The 20,437-nt window shown below is 44.3% G+C and overlaps 1 protein-coding gene across 1 annotated transcript in view; it reads right to left on the reverse strand.

Annotated features, from left to right (window-relative positions):
- Positions 1-20,237, reverse strand: part of LOC132968574 (uncharacterized protein DDB_G0271670-like) — a gene marked incomplete at its 3' end in the record, with an annotated part of 23,798 nt that extends 3,561 nt beyond the window's left edge. The window contains exon 1 of the mRNA XM_061034238.1: positions 19,729-20,237. Coding sequence (XP_060890221.1) covers positions 19,729-20,237 — 509 coding nt within the window. The remainder of the gene's footprint in view (positions 1-19,728) is intronic.
- Between the last annotated feature and the right edge of the window lie 200 nt (positions 20,238-20,437).

Here is a 20,437-nt window from a genome sequence, read left to right on the forward strand (position 1 = left end):
TAATGATGCTGGCCCTTTAAGAGGTGGATATATAGACGCTGGCCCTTTAATAGGTGGATATATAGAAGCTGGCCCTTTAAGAGGTGGATATATTGATGCTGGCCCTTTAAGAGGTGGATACATTGACGCTGGCCCTTTAAGAGGTGGAAACATAGACGCTGGCCCTTTAAGAGGTGGATACATTGATGCTGGCCCTTTAAGAGTTGGATACATAGACGCTGGCCCTTTAAGAGGTGGATACATTGACGCTGGCCCTTTAAGAGTTGGATACATAGACGCTGGCCCTTTAAGAGGTGGATACATTGACGTTGGCCCTTTAAGAGTTGGATACATAGACGCTGGCCCTTTAAGAGGTGGATACATTGACGCTGGCCCTTTAAGAGTTGGATATATAGACGCTGGAGGAGGAGGAAGTTTTGTATTGTGAAGTGAAAGCATGATGAAGATAAGAACATTAATGCTAAATGAAAAGTCTTCATGATGTCTGAACGTCTGGGGAGGAAACACTTAAACTCTTAATCTGTGATTTTTCACACTTAAATGTAGAAATCAAGTATATCCTCTGAAAATAACTCTGTGAGTCATGACTGTCTACAATGGGTGTAACACCCGAGTCCCACTGTCTGTGATGTTTTCAGAGTTTTCAGAGTCCTATCTTCACTTTGTTTACATCGCCCGGACGGCCGGCTGACTCCTCCCCTCGTGTATAAAAGTTGTTTAATTGAGGGACTAGAGAAAAGAAGAATAACATACTGTACTCACTGCTTAACTGTGTTTCTAGATCACGCTCATTTCAGGTAAATTTACATGCAGTGTGAAGATACGAGCATAATAAAGATCGCTAGCATTAGCATGCTAACACAACAATGCAGCGCGAGTTGTTCTGGTTTCATGCTGGAGCTCAAGGGCGACATCTGCTGGATCAAAACATCACATATGAAGCCTTTAAAAACAGTTTGAGAGCATTAATGGCTTTAAGGTCAGACTGTGTTCAAACTGAAGCCTGTTGAAGGAGCCCCCCCCCCCTCTGGTCCCCCTCTGGTCCCCCTCTGGTCCCCCCCCCATGTTTCTGTCAGCTCAGATCGTGTCGGGGTCCGTCAGAGTCCGAGGAGTCAGACACCTCTTGTTATCTCGGGGACTGAACTCGTGGGCTGTCAGGAGCGTGTTGGGCCACAGAGGGGCATTCTGGGTAACGGGTTGTAGGTTTCTTTGCTTCACTTTATGAGAAGTGAAGCAGAAGCCACAACAACCTCTGTGTTTATTATTAGAAGATGGATGACACACGCTCACACGTCCACCTCCTCCAAATCTTAAAATAATAATAATAATTATTTAAAAAATCTCATACTGATGTGAGGAAAATGAAAAAACCCATCTGCAGCCTCTGGTGAAGGAGTGTCAGTATGTTGGAGTTCACAGTGAAGGTAGGATGGAGACACGCTGACTGGTTCAGCGCCGGCAACGGGCCTGAAGGCTCGCCCTTCGTTCCAACCCTCACCTGAGGTTGGGTAGTGACCGTGTCTGGGCTCAGCCTTAGAGAGAGGGGGAGGAGCTTAGACATTCAGGGGGAGGAGCTTAGAGTAGAGCCGCTGCTCATGCACATCTAAAGGAGCCAGATGAGGTGGTTCAGGTATGTGATCAGGATCCTCCTGGACGCCCCCCTTTGGAGCGGGGGAGGCATGAGTGCAAACATGTACATTCATTTAATTTTTATTTTAATTTCCAGAACAACAATTTGTTACCAGAACAACTGACACAGACACAGGAGCAACATTAAAGAAGAGAGAGAGCAGGTAGAGAGAGACAGCAGACACAGGTAAAGCCTCTCTCTATTCTTACTTCCTGCTGTGAAGCGTTACAGGAAACGTATGCTATGACAGCTTGGCCCGTCACAGCCAGGCTAAAGGTCACTGACTCAGACCTTCCTGTTTTAGGTCTTACTTTGTAAGCAGATGAAGACTCCTGTAGTCCTGGACAGGGAGGGTCTATGTTGGGTCATGTTAGGGGAATAACCAGGTCTGGCCTACAAGGCTTCACTTATCCTTCTAGATTTAGATACAGAAATGTGACGCATTAGGGTTTTTGATTTTCTGCTTTTTAGTTATGACCAACGGAGGACCTCTTCATGTGAGAGAGCTGACGGTCCAGAACACAATTTAAAGGAGCAGAACACCTCGGAGCTCTTTAGCTAGCTAAGCATAACATCGTGGTGTGTCTAATTTACTCGATAACAAATGTTTGATATTCATTTACAGATTCTCTCAAACATGTGACACGGATCAAAATGACTTTTACCAGGAAGAAAGAATTCCTCTTAAAGTACTTTAGCTTATTAAACATAAAGTTAGCTCGAGGACAGCAGAGTGCGGACTGACAACGATACACGGGCTGCACCACCCCATTCTGCAGGGGCCCCAGCAGAGGGCGCTCATATACACAAAGTACCAGTCACAGTGGAGACTCCTCAGAATATAACAGTGTGATGATGCACACAGTTTGTTTCATTGGGTGAAGATTTAAAGGATCAGATTATTGGTGTACACGGAGGCGGTGTTACCTCAGCCGTCTGCTTCTTTAGACACAGCGTAGGTGGAGGGATTCATCCAATGATTGTGCTTCAACTGAGGAAACAGCTGAAGCACAATCGGTGGAATAAATATGAGCAGAAATGTTTGTTTCACCGTGTCGGGTAAAGGTGATTTGTTAGTCTGCGTTCCTTCAGGAATAATCTCTAAAACGCTTCCTGTTAGAGGAGGAAGGTTTGTATTGCTTACTGGTTAAAGGCCTTCAGATTCTGTATATGCAAAGTGTGTGTTCCCTCGATGCAATCCGCACAGGGTATCTGGAGATGGAAATAAGATGTGGGGGTGTGGATATGCAAAGGTTTGTGTGTTTCTGTGTGAGTGAGAGGAGGCAGGTACACATAAAATATGTAAATGTATGGATGCCTGAAGTGAAAGTGACAAGAGGAAACGTAATAAACAGATTCACAAAACAGACAAGTGGTCTAACAGGGCTCCATGAAAAACTAGCCATACAGCTACTGTGACCAGGTGTGGGAACGGGACCTGGCAGATGGACTTGTCAGACCTGGGTCAGGCTGTTTGATGACAGGGAGTAATGTTAAACTTTAGACCAGAGAATGAGAGCGAGTTCAGACCCTGAGAGTGGGGACGGCCTTAGCACGCTATAAAAGCTGCTCAGGGCGTTTGGTCTGAGATCAAGTTTAGATGAAATCACTCCAGCAGTCAGAAGAGCACTTTGCATGATCTCTGACTGCAAAGGGAGTTATGGAGTGTTTTGAAATAAACTTCTTTATCAGTCAATTCCCCCTTTTCTATATTTATGATCATCATAAAGGCAGAAACAGTGTGAAGCAGTCGTCTCAGAAACCATCAGTGTTGTTTCTCACGCTGCATTTTTATCTTGTTTGCTCCAAACTGTGTGAGCTAGAGGACCGGCTATGTTTGGAGGCTGATGTTGCAGCTTGTGAGAGAGGCTTGGAAACAAAGATAAGAACACGGTTCTGGAACAGCCCGGGTGTCAACAAGACTTGTGAAGAGTCACTGAGCTGTACGTAGAGTAATAATCAGACGATGTTTTAAAGGACATGAAGCCATTCACGTTCAGAACATGAACATCTTTGCAGCATCAATCTCTGAACAGAGGAAACATCTCTTTAATAACAGCGTCTGTACATGTTGTGTGAAAATGTAGTGTTCAATCTAAAGTTGTCTCTAAATGTTTCTGACTGTCCTCCGTTGTTTTCTTCGACAATTTCCAAACTCAGATGCCGACTCTGAACTTTTGATCCAACCACAGATGAGTTAACGTTCCAGTTTAAGGCAGCAGGGGAGCGAAAGGTGTTTCAGTTGAACCAGCTCAAATTGATTTACAGTTCACAGCAGAGAGGTGTGTGGAGCTGAAGGAAAGAGTTGACCTTTACTGACACACGGCAGCGATGTACTGTCACAGGGGATTTCATCTTCTCTGACTGGTGACACACCTGAATACCCAACCTGAGGAGAGAGGACTCCTGATCAGTTTTACAACAGGAGGTGTCTCACTTATCATCAGACTCTAATGATGTTTCACCGTCACATTTTGTATTTCTTTATTTAAAGTCGAGACGGGCAGCAGCTCATTTAACAGTTACAGACATCAAAACTCAAACTAACGACCTGATGCATCGTCCTCCAACACCTTCACTCCATAAAACATTTAAACAGACCTGCTCTCACAAACAAAATAAAGATTCATGATTTAGTGCAGCCTGTGTGCAATATGTCAGCAGCTGACTTCACCTTTGAATGAGGAGGCATGATGTCCATCTGTATACACAGTCTGTGGTCCGTGTACATAAATACCTTTTGATTTAATGCTGCTGAAATGACTGAGACAGCGATTTAAAAACATCTTTAATATATTTTTTGTTAAATGTCGAGAACATATTTGTAGTTTTTATGTTTAATCTAATGGCATCAGAATAATAATACTGAATACACCTTTCATGAAGGCTTCTATAAAATATTAAAGCACATGAAAAGAGCTGTTTAGTGTGTGCAAGATGGAGCGGCAGCAGCTCAGTCTGTAGGGACTTGTCCCGGCACGGACCAAGTCTGGAAATTGGTCTGGTAGCTGGAGAGGTGCCGGTCCACTTCCTGAGCACTACCGCTGTGGGCAGCCTGAATTTCCCCTCGCAGGATTAATAAAGGATAAATTATAATTCTTAGATGTATGAGAAAATGAATAAAACATCTCGATCCTGTGGAAGATGAGCGTCTCAGAAATGATCTGTAACATTTTTATGTTCATGCAGCGCTTCATTGTGCATCAGCTCCATGAAAGCTCACAATGTTAGCGTCCTGCAGGTGGGTCAGAAAAGGTTACCGTGTTTCTCCGCCTCATGGTTTTGGTATTGTGCTGTGATTGTTGAGCAGTGGAGCGGTGCAGGAGGAGGATGATCATCTTCGTCCTGCCCAGGAGGAGCTGATGACCCCTGAGTCAACCTCATCTGTTTCCCCCTCCGGACAAACACTGCAGGAGCTTTACTGCTGAGCTGCTGTTCATGTATCACCCAGGAAATCTGCTCTCAGCGGCCCGTGGCACTCCACACATCACACCGAGAGGTAAGCAGGGAAACAGTGTCATGTACACCTGTAAGATATGGGGAGCCAGGTTTAAGGGAAAAAAACAGGAGCTGATAAAAACTAATGGAAAAACAAGCTCAGACCTTGTCGTGAAAGTGTAGCTGGGATTTTATTAAACTCTTGACACCATGAATAGTAAGCATGCAGTGTACTGATTTCAGTCATAGATAACACCTGATACTTTCCTGTGTGTGTGTGTGTGTGTGTGTGTGTGTGTGTGTGTGTGTGTGTGTGTGTGTGTGTGTGTGTGTGTGTGTGTGTGTGAGAGAGAAACACTACAGGTTTTCATCCCTCAAAGAAAATAACCAGTCAGCACATGAATAATGATACTCCCTTGATAATATTTTCATAAGAAAAAGGCTCATTTTTTCTAGCCTGAATTTCCAAAGGTGTATTATTCATAACAAACATTTCTTCAAATGATGATCAGTCAGTGAATAACTCTCCACAATGCTTTCATCCTCCCCCAGCACGCTCAGCACACGGGAATAAAAGCACTAAATACAGTACTGAGCAGGGACCTTATACATTTATGTGTTTACCAAGAATATGGACAAAAGGTTCGACACTGAATCTTTAAGGTATTTGAATCAGAATCCTCTTTTTACACACCTTCATTCATTGCTTCCTCCATCATCCACCCACATTCATCTCACACTCCAATGGAAAACAGCCACAGTGCCGCAAAGTCTGAATCCGTCCTCCAGGAGGCATTTGTAGAGGTGCAAGTCACCGGTGATCGAGGCAGAGAGTCATTGAAAGAAAGTCAGTGAAGGAGAATGTTACCTCGGCATAGAGCGGGTTTGAAAGTCTGTGTTATATCCGTTTTGTGTGACATCTTCGTCGTTGGAGGTCCGTCTTTGTCAGGCCCGATTACCTGTTGGATTTGTTTATTTCCTGTTCCTGGAGGATCAGCTGTTCCCTGGAGTCAGGAGAAGCCCAACTCTGACTCTGACTACTGACTGACTTAAATCACAGCTGTAAATGACTAACTGTCATGGTTTTGATATGACCTCTACTATTGTTGTATGACTGGCTCAATTTTAACACCTTAAAGTCAATGATTTAGGCAGTGTCAAGGTGCTAGTTCCCGGGAGTTCTCAGCTTCAACATGGTAAATGGACTTGAGCTCATAGCACTTTTCTAGTTTTCGACTCAAAGTGCTTTTACACCGCAGGTCACACCTACACATTCACACACTGATGGTTACTATGTAGTGAAACCATCAGAAGTAACTGAGTGAGTTCACACGCTGCAGACGAAGCAGCGGGAGGAGGAACCCTAACCCAAGGACACATCGGACATGTTGCTGCAGGAGCTGGGGATTGAACCCTTGACCTTCAGGTTGTTCTGGCAGGCCGTCAACCAACGATCTTGAGGAGCCTAAGAGAGCTCAAGAGCTCCCAGGAAAGTAGGTGGTTAGTGACTGAGATTTACAGATAGATACATGCAGTAATATGATGTACTGTATATGCAGAGAGAGAGAGAGAGAGAGAGAGCGAGAGAGAGAGAGAGAGAGAGGGAGAGAGAGGAGCTCAAGGTGCCAGTTCCCCCGGTAGTCTAAGCCTATAGCAGCATAACTAAGAGCTGGTCTACACCAGCACCAGCCCTAACTATAAGATTTATCAAAAAGGAAAGTTTTAAGTCTATTCTTAAAAGTACAGACTGTGTCTGCCTCCCGGACCCCGGCTGGAAGGCGGTTCCAGAGGAGAGGAGCCCGATAACTGAAGGCTTTACCCCCCATAGTACACTTGGAGACTGTAGGTACCACTAGTAGGCCTGATAACTGAAGGCTTTACCTCCCATAGTACACTTAGAGACTGTAGGTACCACTAGTAGGCCTGATAACTGAAGGCTTTACCTCCCATAGTACACTTAGAGACTGTAGGTACCACTAGTAGGCCTGATAACTGAAGGCTTTACCTCCCATAGTACATTTAGAGACTGTAGGTACCACTAGCAGGCCTGCATTCTGGGACCGTAATGTTCTCGAGGGACAGTACGGCACTAGTAGCTCCTTAAGGTAAGATGGTGCCTTGTCATTTAGAGCTTTGTAAGTGAGAAGAAGGATCTTGAATTCTATTCTAGACTGTATAGGGAGGCAGTGCAGAGAAGCCAACACAGGAGTAATGTGGTCCCTTTTCCTAGTTCTGGTCAGTACATGAGCTGCAGCATTCTGGACCAGTTGAAGAGTCTTTAGAGACTTACCAGAGCACCCTGACAAAAGAGAATTACAATAATCCAATCTGGAGGTAACAAATGCATGAACTAGTTTTTCTGCATCACTTTGCGACAGGATATTCCTGATCTTGGATATATTACGAAGGTGAAAATAGGCTGTTCTTGAAATTTGCCTGATGTGAGAGCTAAAGGACATATCTTGATCAAATATAACTCCTAGATTCCTAACAGTGGTGCTAGATGCCAGGCTGATGTCATTAAGGACAGTCAAATCACTAGAAAAAGTCTCTCTGAGGTTTTTAGGGCCTAGCACAATAACTTCAGTCTTGTCTGAGTTAAGTAGCAAAACATTTCTGGTCATCCAGGTCCTAACATCCTTAAGGCATGTTTCTAGCTAACATAACTGACTGGTGCCATCGAGCTTCATTGATACATAAAGCTGAGTATCATCTGCATAACAATGAAACTGTATGGAGTGTTTCATCATAATATTTCCCAGAGGAAGCATATATAATGTAAAAAGAATTGGTCCAAGCACTGCACCTTGTGGGACTCCATGGCAAACTTTAGTGTGCATAGAGGACTCATCATTAACATGTACAAACTGAGATCGGTCTGATAAGTAGGATTCAAACCAACTTAAAGCAGTCCCTGTAATTCCAAGCAAATGCTCCAGTCTGTACAACAGGATCCGATGGTCAATGGTGTCAAAAGCAGCACTAAGATCTAACAAGACGAGCACAGAGAGAAGTCCCCTGTCTGAAGCTAGAAGTAGATCGTTTGTAACTTTAACTAGTGCAGTCTCAGTGCTATGGTGGACTCTAAATCCTGACTGAAACTCCTCAAATAAACTGTTGTCATGGAGAAAGTCACACAGCTGTTTAGCTACCACCTTCTCCAGGATCTTTGAGATAAAAGGAAGGTTGGATATAGGCCTATAGTTAGCTAGAGTTCCTGAATCTAGAGTAGGTTTTTTAAGTAGAGGTTTGATTACCGCTACTTTAAATGCCTGTGGTACATAGCCTGTCAGTAAAGACATATTGATCATATCTAATATAGAGTTGCTAACTAAGGGAAAGACTTCCTTAAACAGCTTGGTTGGGATTGGGTCCAAAAGACAGGTTGACGGTTTCGACGCAGAGAAAATGGAATATAGCTCTGAAAGATCAATTGGAGAAAAACAGTCGAGACTAATATCTGGTCCTGGAACTGTCTCTGCCGTATCAGACGTATCTGCACCAGGTAAGGGCAGGAGGTTACCAATTTTGTCTCTGATGTCTAGAATTTTGTTGTTGAAAAAGCTCAGGAAGTCATTACTGCTCAGGGCTAAAGGAATACAAGGCTCAATGGAGCCATGACTCTCTGTCAGCCTGGCTACAGTGCTGAAAAGGTATCTAGGATTGCCTTTGTTTTCCTCGATTAGAGAGGAGTAGTAGGCAGCTCGGGCGTGACGTAGAGCCTTCATATATAATATGATATATTTTATATGACTATCCTGCGAGAATAAACGAGATTCTACCGTTTTGGTCGAGCGCCATATTCTTTCAAAATTCCGGGTTTCTGAGTTGAACCATGGAGCTAGTCTCTGCTGTTTGATAACCTTCTGTTCCAGGGGAGCAATCGAATCAAGAGTAACTCTCAGCGAATCCACTGCACTATCAACAAACTGATCTAGCTGAGAGGGACTAAAGCTATCGTAAGAGTTTCCAACTGGGTTGAAACACGGTACTGAATCAAAAACAGCTGAAATAGCTTCCTTAAATCTAGCTACAGCACTATCCGATAAACTTCTAGAGAGCACATTTTTTTTAAGCAGAGATAATTCTGGTAGGACAAAGTCGAAAGTAATAAGGAAATGGTCTGATAGAAGAGGATTTTCTAGGAAAACTGTAAGGTTATGGATTTCAATTCCATAAGCTAAATCAAGATCCAGGGTGTGGTTAAAATGATGAGTAGGTTCGTTTACACCCTGCGTGAAACCAATAGAGTCTAATAATGACATGAAAGCTGTGCTAAGGCTATCATTATCAACATCCACATGGATATTGAAGTCACCTACAACAATTATTCTATCACTGCTAAGGACGAAATCTGATAAAAATTCTGCAAATTCAGATAGAAACTCAGAATATGGGCCAGGAGGGCGGTAAACTACAGCAACTAGAACTGGCTGAAAGGTTCTTGAGACTGGATGTGGAAGACTAAGAACAAGGCTTTCAAAAGAAGAAAAATTCAGCTTTGGTCGAGGGTTAACTAAAAGACTGGAATTAAAAATAGCTGCTACTCCACCACCTCGTCCGGTGTCTCGAGGTATATGAGTATTAAAATGACTGGGAGGAGTGGATTCATTCAAACTAACATATTCATCTCGACACAGCCAGGTTTCAGTCAAACAAAGTAAATCAATATGCTGATCTGATATCAGATCATTCACTAAAAGAGACTTGGATGCTAAGGACCTAATGTTCAAAAGTCTGCAGTGAATTTTCTGATTTTTTAGCAAAATCGTATTCGTAGTTTTGATTCTAATGAGATTTTGACGATCCACACCGTTTGGATGACTTATAAAAACGGGTCTGGGCCGGGGGACAGACACAGTACCTATAGTATAAGTACAGTTAGATTCAGAATTACAGCTATAGTGACTGGGAGACAGATCTAAGTGTAAGACTGCAGCTCTGCCTCCTGGTCTGAACTCTGAGTTGTTGTCAGGGTTTTGGACTAATAACCTCTGCTATGTTTCTAGATAATAGAGCTGCACCGTCCAAAGTGGGATGGATGCCGTCTCTAGCTAGCAGACCAGGTTTTCCCCAAAAAGACTGCCAGTTATCTATTAAGCCCACATCGTGTGCTGGACACCACCTCGACAGCCAGCGGTTGAGTGATGACATGCGGCTATACATGTCATCACTGGTCTGATTTGGGAGGGGTCCAGAGAACACTACGGAGTCCAACATCGTCTTAGTACACACCGACTCCACATTAACCTTAGTGACTTCCGACTGGCGTAGTCGGGAGTCATTTGTGCCGACATGAATTACGATTGTATCAAATCTACCTTTAGTCTTTGTCAGCAACTTTAAATGAGATGCGCTGTCGCCCGCTCTGGCCCCGGGTATACACCTAACTATGCCCGCTGACTTCGCTATCTTCACGTTTCGGACTATGGAGTCTCCAATAATCAGAGTTTTATTCTCAGCGGGTGTGTCGCTGAGTGGGGAAAATTACTTTGAAACGTGAAGTGGTTGGTGGGGAACCGTGTGCTTCGATTTTCGACTATGCTTCCCTCGGACAGTAACCCAGCCACCGCCTCCCGGCTGCTCGGGAGCTACCGGGGGGGCAAGCCAAGCTATGTCGGCCCGCACCGGCTACAGGTGGCTGGCTAACTACTGCTGCATACGATGACTCTGACTCAATGGTGCGGAGCCGTCTCTCTAACTCAGACACCCTCGCCTCCAAAGCTAAAAGTAAACTACATTTCTTACAAGTATCATTATCACTAAAGGAGGACGAGGAGTAACTTAACATCTGACACATAGAGCAAGAGAGATCAGGAGAGGGAGAGACAGAAAAAGAAGCCATTGTAAAGCTAACTGCTAAGCTAAGCTAAGAGTAGGTACACAGTAACACAGTGCAGAGGAGAACAGAACAGAAAATGATGCAATACGCTCACCGTAGTACGTAGCTCACTGCTCAGGTGCTGCTCGCTGACATGTTGACATGTTTGCGTGCCTTGTGGTATCGATGAGAGTATCGATAAGAACAGGCTTTGACAAACAGAATCGGTCATCGGTGCATCAATAAAATTCTAATGATGTCCGTCCGTAATCATCAGACATTATGTTTGGTTTGAATGTTTAAATCAGTAACCATTGGCTTTAACGATGTTATTATCGGTGTCATCACTTTGTGGAGTCGACGGCCTGCTCTGTTAACATTAGAGATATTTACCTTCCGATTGTTCTGGATATGGGCTTCTTCGTTCCAGCCCCATCTGATACAATCCAATAAAAAGTGGGATGAGACTTCACTGGTTAATGTTCCCTGGCTGTTTGCCGACATATCTCCTGACCTTTAAAGGTTCATGGACGAGCAGGTTTGGCATCTCTCCGCTCTCACTCCTTTTTTTTCCCCACAAAGATGCAGAAGAGCAAGCTCAGCAGACAGCACGGAGGAGTAAGGAAATACGAGCCGAAGAGAAGGGCGGAGAAGTCATTAAGAGAGAATTGATCAGGGCTGGTTCTACCCAGCTCTAATGCCAATATGCTTCCAAGGCTGATGTCTCTGCTAACACCAAAACAAGTCATCAGTGGCCCTAATACAGCGACTACAGAAGCCTACGTCGGCCCGCTAATGATTTTGTTTACAGACAGAGAAAAATGATAATTATGGTGTGAGCGTCGATACACAGAGCCGCCTGCGAGCTGCTCATTTATTCACACAGGGAGGATGTCCTTTGGTTTCATCTTTTTTTACTTCTACAAAGTAAAAATAATGAGGCTCTGGATGTGGGGGGCGTTCAAGAAGAGGACAAAGAGCTGAAGAAGAAAACGGCTCATAATAACGACGTGATCATCAACAACACAAAGAAAACATCTGATTGGTTATGAAGTGTGACCAAGAAACACTCACTGATTGGTTGAACAGATGTGGTTCTGTGCTTGAACCTTAAGGGTTAAATCTATCTGTAACAATAATACAGAGTAACTCCAGGTGAAACAGGAAGTCAGTCATCCGTTTTATTTTCAGAATAAAACACTAGATCATATTTCACTGTGCTACAACAGTAAAACATCATCATACTCACCGGATGCACAAAGATCTAAAAAAAGAGAGAAATCAGAGCCAGTCCAGTCTTCTTGAACTCTCTGGCTCTGATGTGAGTTTGTTGTAAGTTTGGATGAATGAACCTTCACACGTTTGTTCCTGCATCAGTCAGTAAACGGCGAGGGTCTTTATGATAAGACCTTTGAGAAGATATGGAGCCTCACATAAGACATTTTCTTGATGTGCAGGAGACGCCTCATTATGTCTGAATCTTTGTACTCAAATCATAAACTGACCTTGTTTAACTACGGTGGCTGAGAGGTGCAGATACGCTGCGATGCTGCCATTAAAACAATGTGCTGCAGGTGTTTTAGGATCTTTGATATCTGACCTTACAGCTAAGCTAACGTAAATCTGCACCTTTTGGTTCTCTGCCTTTTGGATTCTTGGCAGCAGAAGCAGTTGGACTTTGTACTCTGCATCGGGGTTATCTCTCTTTGTGATCCAAACTTTGTTCATGTCTTCAGCATCAGGTTTGTTAGACAATGTGAAGCAGATACTCGTCTGCAGAGGTTCTCCTGATGGACGCTCTCACATCAAGGAGCCTTTCTGCAGCGCGTGTTAAAAACTCACACCCAGCCAAGTTTAACATTATGGATTTACAGAAGGAGCCAAGAGATCACAGCTCGAGGACGCATGAGTGTTCCTCCCAAGCCATGGTGCACACAATCAAAATGTTTCTGTTGGACACGATGGAATAAACAAAGTTTGATCATCTTTGAAAGACGAGTGCAGCGATGACACACTCTGAGAAACTTTGAGGGGTCACAAACACAAAAGTGAAACATTTTCAGAGTGCACAATCTTTGGCCAACAACGATGTGAAAGTTTTCATTTTTAAAGCCCAACAGAAATCCAATAGTTTAGAAAAGGCTGGAGGCGTCAGAGAAGGGATGTAACACTCGGATAAAAAAAAGATGGATGGATTGTTTGCTCTCCTCTTCATGTCCAGAGGATTTCATGGTTCCAATACTCTTAATAATAACTGCTGCTTCTATCAATGATCAGTGTTAATGAAATGAGTCCTTCATCAATCAAACCAGTCGTCGTGGAAACCAGTGATGTAGGAATCAAAGGAATAGCCAATGGGAGGCGAGCCCACAGAGGAAAAACAATGTCTGGTTTCTGTTCAGGAGGACGGAGCAACATGAGCAATGATGAAAGAGTGAAGGCGAACACACAAACGCTGAGGACAGGAAAGGCTGCGGGGACGTGTTGTTGGTTGCAAGGTGACAGATGAAATGGCTCGGGCACTTCCAGAGTGGGATGTCATATTACTTCTACGCTCTGCCAGCTGCTGCAGGCAGAGCGTGGAGCTGGAGTCTGTCAGCAGCTGCAGCAGTCGATCTGTTTCCAAAGCCCGGCAGCTCACTCACAGAGAAGAGAGAAACTCCATCAGGCTGCTTTGTGGTGTGTTCACGGCCCACATCGTCTCCGGACTGAAGGGCGGCTGGTTTCAGGATGTCAGAGCCGGCGTTCTGATGTCAGGAGAGGTGTGGTCATCTTTTCACTCCAACATGGATCCCAGAGTCTGCTGCCTTCGTCTCTGTTGTATCAGGGTTAGGGTTAGTTCCCTTCCATTTCAGTCAATCAGTTTCTAACCAACCATCAACAAACTTCTTAAGAGGCCGTGATGAGTCAGTCAAATCTGAGCGGCGAGCAGCGCCTCTGTTTATCACTCGTGCTACATCGCTAGCTTCCATTCTTGTGAAACCGACCGTTTGAACCATTTCAAGATCCAGCCTGACCCTGATGTGTGAGGGCAAAACAAACGTCATTTAAAACAAAGAATTGTGGAGCATAAGGCCGCCATCAGACATGCTTATATGGATTATTCCATCACTCAACACTACAGGGAGGATAAGGAAGGGTCTGCTACCCCCCTCCAGGTCATTGTCTTATTTTCGGTTTATATTTCCTGTTTTAGTAGTTCTCTTTTCCTAGCTTAGTTTCTAGTGTTTTTATTTTGGTATTTCTTATCCCAGTGTTCTAGTGTTTATCTACGTTGAGTTCCCTGTGTGTCTTCAGTGTTTCATGATTTATTTTGTAGTTGTCCTCAGTGTTTCTTGTCTTGTATTTTCTCCCTGCCTCTGTGTGTTTCCCTCCTGTCTTGATTGCCCTGATTGTCCTCACCTGTGTCTTGTTGGTCTCACCTGTGTCTGATTACCCCATGTCTATTTAGTCTCTGTGTTTCTTCCCTTCTGTGTCAGATTATTGTTGTAAACTGTTGTAGTTATGGCAAATGTGATATGTTAGTTGTCAGTCTACCAGTGATTATCTTTATTACATTTCGACTTTTCAAGATAGTAAGTTTTTGTTTAAAAATAAACATTTTTTGGTTCTGTAATTGCTCCTACTATGTTTTTTCCCTGAACGTGACACCTAGAGGGGGCAGTTTGATTCAGGGAGGCCTTTTGGATTCCTGAACTGAACACTCAATGAAGCTCAGGATCTTTTCTTGTGAGAATAAATGTTGGATCTTCTACAGCTGATGTGGAGAGTTGAGTCACTAGGCCCTGCCCCCTTTAGTGAACGAGGGGGTATTCAGCTGGTTATATTCAGTAAGACACAGAGGAGAGGACTTTGATCACTTTGGGATATAATTCACTACTTTACAGATGTTGTTGTGTTTATGTTCTGTATTTCTATATTGATATTTATATTTAATCTTCATGAAGATTAAACCGCTCGAGATGTGTTGTCTGGTTTTTGAGGGAGTGGAGAATACAAAGAAGTCGAGTATACAGACACAAATAGAAACTACGAGAAACCAAAACAGAGGTAAAGAGTTCTTATCAGATGATGAGAAGGCGCACTACATTTACTCAAGGCAGAGCAGCAGATGGAGGGGATCGACCAATCACAGGCCAGAAGCACACTGAGTCATGTGAGTGAAATATAAACACAAGCTGAAGGCGGAGAGATGACATGGAGCGAATATTCACAGAAGATTCAATATGAGGGAGCTTCAGGTCAAAGTTCACTCAGTGAAGTCGTTTGATTTATTAAACTATGAAGAACATTTAATATAATTGATAAGATAATCAGGATGGACTCAAACCTTCCACATTCATCGTCTCTCTCCGTTTGATATCTGACTCTGCGACCCGTTGGTCATTTCTCCGTGATTCCAGTGAAGCCGGTGCTCAGTCACAGCGGCGCCCACTTCCTCCCTGTGTGGACCCTAACCCATAGATTTCAGTTTGATGTGTGAGCTGTCTGCATCAGTAACATCTGGGCGTCTCCCGCTACCACCAGCGCCACCATGCTGTCCTTTATTCCATCAGAATGTCCATGCGGTGAGCTGCTGGCTAACAGGCGTGTTAAATAACAACAAGATGGACAGAGATGGAGGAGCACAGTTCACAGGTTTTAGAGGAGCGGCGTGCACAAACAGCCATATATCATCATCATTAAAGTGACAGGACGTGTCCCGGGATCAGCACAGTGACATCATAACACTGCAGCAGAGAGACGGAGGTCAGTACAGGCGGGGATACTGAATCACGGGCGTGTGGCGGTGCTGACACAGCTGGAGAAGAAGCATGTGAGGGAGGAAGAGGTCACTCCACACACTCTAAACAAGAGACGCTTCTTCTGCTCGCTAGCTCCACTTATCTGCTGTGATTTGATTGGACGGTGGCATTTACACTTCAGCGTCGGCTGCTTGGTATCAACACTGTAATGACAGAAAGAAGAAGACACTCTGAAGTGGAATATATTTAAAAAGTGTTTAGGGCTTTGGCTCTAAGGTGCACGTTGGGCGCCATGTTTCCATAGAACCAGACGACATGTCACTCAACGAGGATTTCTAACTTGGTGGTCTTCCATGAATATCTGTTTTGAAGTGGAGATATTTGTAAAATATAAATCTTATAATTTGTGATTTTACTGGAGATCTTTAAAAGCAGCTTCACTTCTCGTTTCTGCGTCAATGTGAGTCTCTTTTTTTTTATAATTTATATTTTATTGATTTTTATAACAACATTATAGTGTCAAACAATTATAAAAACAAACAAACAGACTAAAAGGGAACAACAAAACAGGCAGGAAACATAATAGACAATAAATGGATGACAGAAATGAGATACAATGCTGCAGAAAGTATCAACAGTGCATCACCAGAAGGATGATGTGTGCTTACTAACAAACAAAAGTCAATCAACACCGTGGCAGTGATGTGTTGCGTTCTCCTGATACAAACTGGTTAAAATTGTCCCATTGCTCCTTAGAAATGTCATTTTTCCAGTTCAGCTTTCCAAGCATATTTTCACAAGCAGCTATTGTCATAATTTCTTCTTTCCACATTTTCAGTGTCGGAGTTCTTGGTTCTTTCCAAAATCTAAGAATTAGCCGAGCACATGTTGTTAAGCCAGTTATTAATACTTTAAATGAGTATTTGCTTAAATAGGGTACTACACCTTTATCCCCCAGGAGACAAAGCTGAGGTGATCTGGGAAGTGGCATCCCAACCAATCCTCCATAAGTGCTAAAACATTGTTCTCAGAGTGAGTCTCTTGATCTAATATGAGATCTTTGAGGTTAACACTTCTCTGACCACGAGAAGACAGCCAGGTGGATTTAAGGTCCGCCTCTCTCCCTCCAACAACAGGAAGCAAAGATTTCAATGTTTCTAGAGAGGATCTTGTTGTGTTCAGAGCAGATCGTTGGAAGAACAAATGGGGTCGCCAGAACACGTTGACGACGTCGGTGTTGTTTTTTTAAATCGTGGAACACAATCTGCGGTTCGAGTTTTTCAGATGAACGAATGAATCACAGCTTTTTTATGGTCGCTTGACTTGAGCTGGCGTCACAATATTACCTCCAGTGGTCACACCTTAATGATCTGAGCGGTGTGTGAAGGCCTCGGCGCCTCAGCGCTCATCCGTCAGCATCCGCCATCATGGTGTGACAGCGCCGCAGTAACCGCATCACGTTTCTATCCTGAAGGTCACTTACCCGTTTAACGTGACGGGGGGGAAAGCGAGCGAGCCGTGTGTCATTCAGGGCCAACGCCAGTTTGATGTCTGCTTCCCTCGACGTTCAATCACTGTGATTTTCTGTTTCCAGCTCGGCCCCGGTGATTCTGCAGCGCCGCGCGGCTCGGGCAGGTGGGAAGTGATGAATGGCAACAATCACGGCTGACCATCAGCGGAGGCTGCACAAAGAGGCAACACAAAGAAAATGATTACCAGAGTTCAAAGACGGACTCCTCCTCCGTTTGTTTCCTTTAAAGCCGCAGCAGCGAGGAACGCTTCAGAGACACCCGAGACGAGGTGGTCCATTCTCTAATCCCGTCTGCTGAGGAAGCACAGAATCCCGCTTGCTGTCGATGACTTGGATTCATGTAATTTATGTTTTTTAATTAGCTGAACGTTGTGCTGTCAAAGGGGGCTTAGAGGGCGCCGCTGACCCGGCTCGAGGCACAGAGGGGGGTCTGACCTTTAAACGATGGGATCAAGTGGAACTCTATACAGACCTCTATCATGATCATTAAAAGACATTTCAGCTTTACACCTGATACCCTAACCCCCCCCCCCCCCCCCAACACATTTACATTTTATAAAACAAATTTACAGGTGGGTTAGGGTTACCCAAAGCGTGAGTGTTAACCCCTCAGGGTTCATAAGTGGTTCTGAAAACATCTATGATGACTTTTTCTGCTCTCAGGAGCCAGAAACATGCAAATGTGAGTTCTAAGGCTCCGAGCATCGAGAGCGATGGCAGAGGCTCCTGATGTGCAGAAGTGAAGTGTGATTATCTCGTCCAGTCGCTGTTTAAGATTCAGGGAGCTCTCGAGCCTCGCCCACCTCAGATTAAGGCTTCTAGCAGGAGACGTGACTCAGCAGGACTCAGCAGGACTCAGCAGGACTCTGCAGGACTCAGCAGGACTCTGCAGGACTATGCAGGACGTATCTGTCTGGACCTGTAAGCATCATTGGTTTCTGTGTGGAGATTTCCCACAGTCTGGGTTTAATCACTGCTCCCTCCAGCACACTGATTAAACTGTGACGTGTTAATGGTCATTGATGGAAAAGTAAGTCGTACTTGACACTTCCCCGTTCCTCCTGTCTTCAGTCTCCTGCAGGTTGAAAGAGTTCGGTCCTCAGCAGCGTCAGTGATGGATTGAAGCCTCAGCCATAGAGAGTTACTGTCACAGCGCAGAGAGAAGGTACACCATTTTTTGAATCAAAATACACAGTTCATGTGGTCAGAAGACGAGCTGCACGATGTCTGAGAAACAAATGAACTCTAGAAACTTTAGAGGAAGCTAAATGTCTGAGCAGGAACTGAAAACATGGAGTCTGAGTCCTCATCATCGTTAACGAGTGCACAGAGCAGAGCCATACAGATACTGATACCTGACACACAAGACCCCACCACAGTAAGAGAGTTTTTCTACTTTCCTCTAATAAACAATTCCTGATTTATCTCTTTAATGAACCAATTACAAGAAAATGGAATAAACAGTGGTGAATGAGGCCGCTGGTCCCCGAGGCTCCCAGAACACATTTTAGATAAAAATCCAAAACACCTGAGTGAAGGGAAAGGGAGCAGTTAGAGAAATGTTTCAGCAGGATGTTCCTGTGTGATCAGACTCTGTGTTCAGGTTGTGTGTGTGTGTGTTACATGATATGATCCATGAGCTGTGTGTATCCTGACTTCTTTTCTCCGAGGTTATTGGAGTTCCAGCTCTGATGATACTCGGCTCTCATCGTGCTCTTAGACATGCAGCGCTCACAGATTGAAACCCAGAGCTCCTCCGCAGTTAGCCAGTTTTACAATCTACCAGCTTTGCAACTTTTTAATAACATTTCCCCGCTCTGCAAGATGTGCACTATTGGATAATGTGCCACCAGCTTCAGCCACAAGAGGATGATTAAAACCTGCTGCCAGGAGCTGATAGCATTAGCCTGCACGCCGCGATGATAAATGACCATCACATCCATCAACGTTTGAGTGAGAAAAAGGAAAATATTTGGAGAAATGTGATTAGCCAGGAGGAGGGAGGGGGAGGGGACAATGCAGCTGGATGTCAGGGGGATTCATTAGCATCATTAGCAGAGATCATCCTCGAAGGTCACGTTCTGAACTCTGCATTTACAATTCAGAAAAGTCAGATTTGTTCATGTTGACCTTCCCTTCATCTGCCTCACGCGGCTAAGCCACATGGATCTGAAGGGCTGCATGGCGGCCTGAGAGGTTGGCGTGCGTTATGGTGATCCTCCTGTCACTGATCGCAGCCCCTTCATTACTAAACCCCTGATTGTGTTTGTAATGAAGAACACGCTGAGCCAGGACCTGTGGTGTCACATTTCCATTTAGCATAATGTTTTCTTACCACAGCCGTGAATCCCCATCTGCCGTCTGAGGGAAACATTTACATGTTGTTAAAGGAGTGAGAATCAGAGCTGTTGTGATGTTTCTCTTTATGCTAATAATAGATGATGACTTCTTAGATTATACCAGGAGAAACAGATGATCAATTATTCAGTGAACACAATAAAGAATTAGGTTTTCTTTGTCATAAAACACTCTCCTTTGCAATGGTTGGTCGGTCGTAGCAGACTCTCCTTTGCAGTGGTTGGTCGGTCGTAGCAGACTCTCCTTTGCAGTGGTTGGTCGGTCGTAGCAGACTCTCCTTTGCAGTGGTTGGTCGGTCGTAGCAGACTCTCCTTTGCAGTGGTTGGTCGGTCGTAGCAGACTCTTCTTTGCAGTGGTTGGTCGGTCGTAGCAGACTCTCCTTTGCAGTGGTTGGTCGGTCGTAGCAGACTCTTCTTTGCAGTGGTTGGTCGGTCGTAGCAGACTCTCCTTTGCAGTGGTTGGTCGGTCGTAGCAGACTCTTCTTTGCAGTGGTTGGTCGGTCGTAGCAGACTCTTCTTTGCAGTGGTTGGTCGGTCGTAGCAGACTCTTCTTTGCAGTGGTTGGTCGGTCGTAGCAGACTCTTCTTTGCAGTGGTTGGTCGGTCGTAGCAGACTCTTCTTTGCAGTGGTTGGTCGGTCGTAGCAGACTCTTCTTTGAAGTGGTTGGTTTCTGTCGTAACACCACTTTCTCTCCGTCAGTTAATGTGCACTTCATGTTGTTGTTTGGTTTTTGCTCGTCGTTTTGTTTTAATGTAAAAAAAATTACGTGTGAACCACCAACCTGCTGATGGACCACAGCTGGAAATTAGCTCATGCCGACAATCTGGCACATTGATATGTTGTTTGGATCTTTACATTCATTCACTAACGCTGCTTCATTATTTCTAATATCTTTCTGCTGTTTGCATTATTAAT

This window comes from Labrus mixtus, unplaced genomic scaffold (assembly GCF_963584025.1).
Source record: "Labrus mixtus unplaced genomic scaffold, fLabMix1.1 SCAFFOLD_85, whole genome shotgun sequence".
Taxonomy (NCBI): domain Eukaryota; kingdom Metazoa; phylum Chordata; class Actinopteri; order Labriformes; family Labridae; genus Labrus; species Labrus mixtus.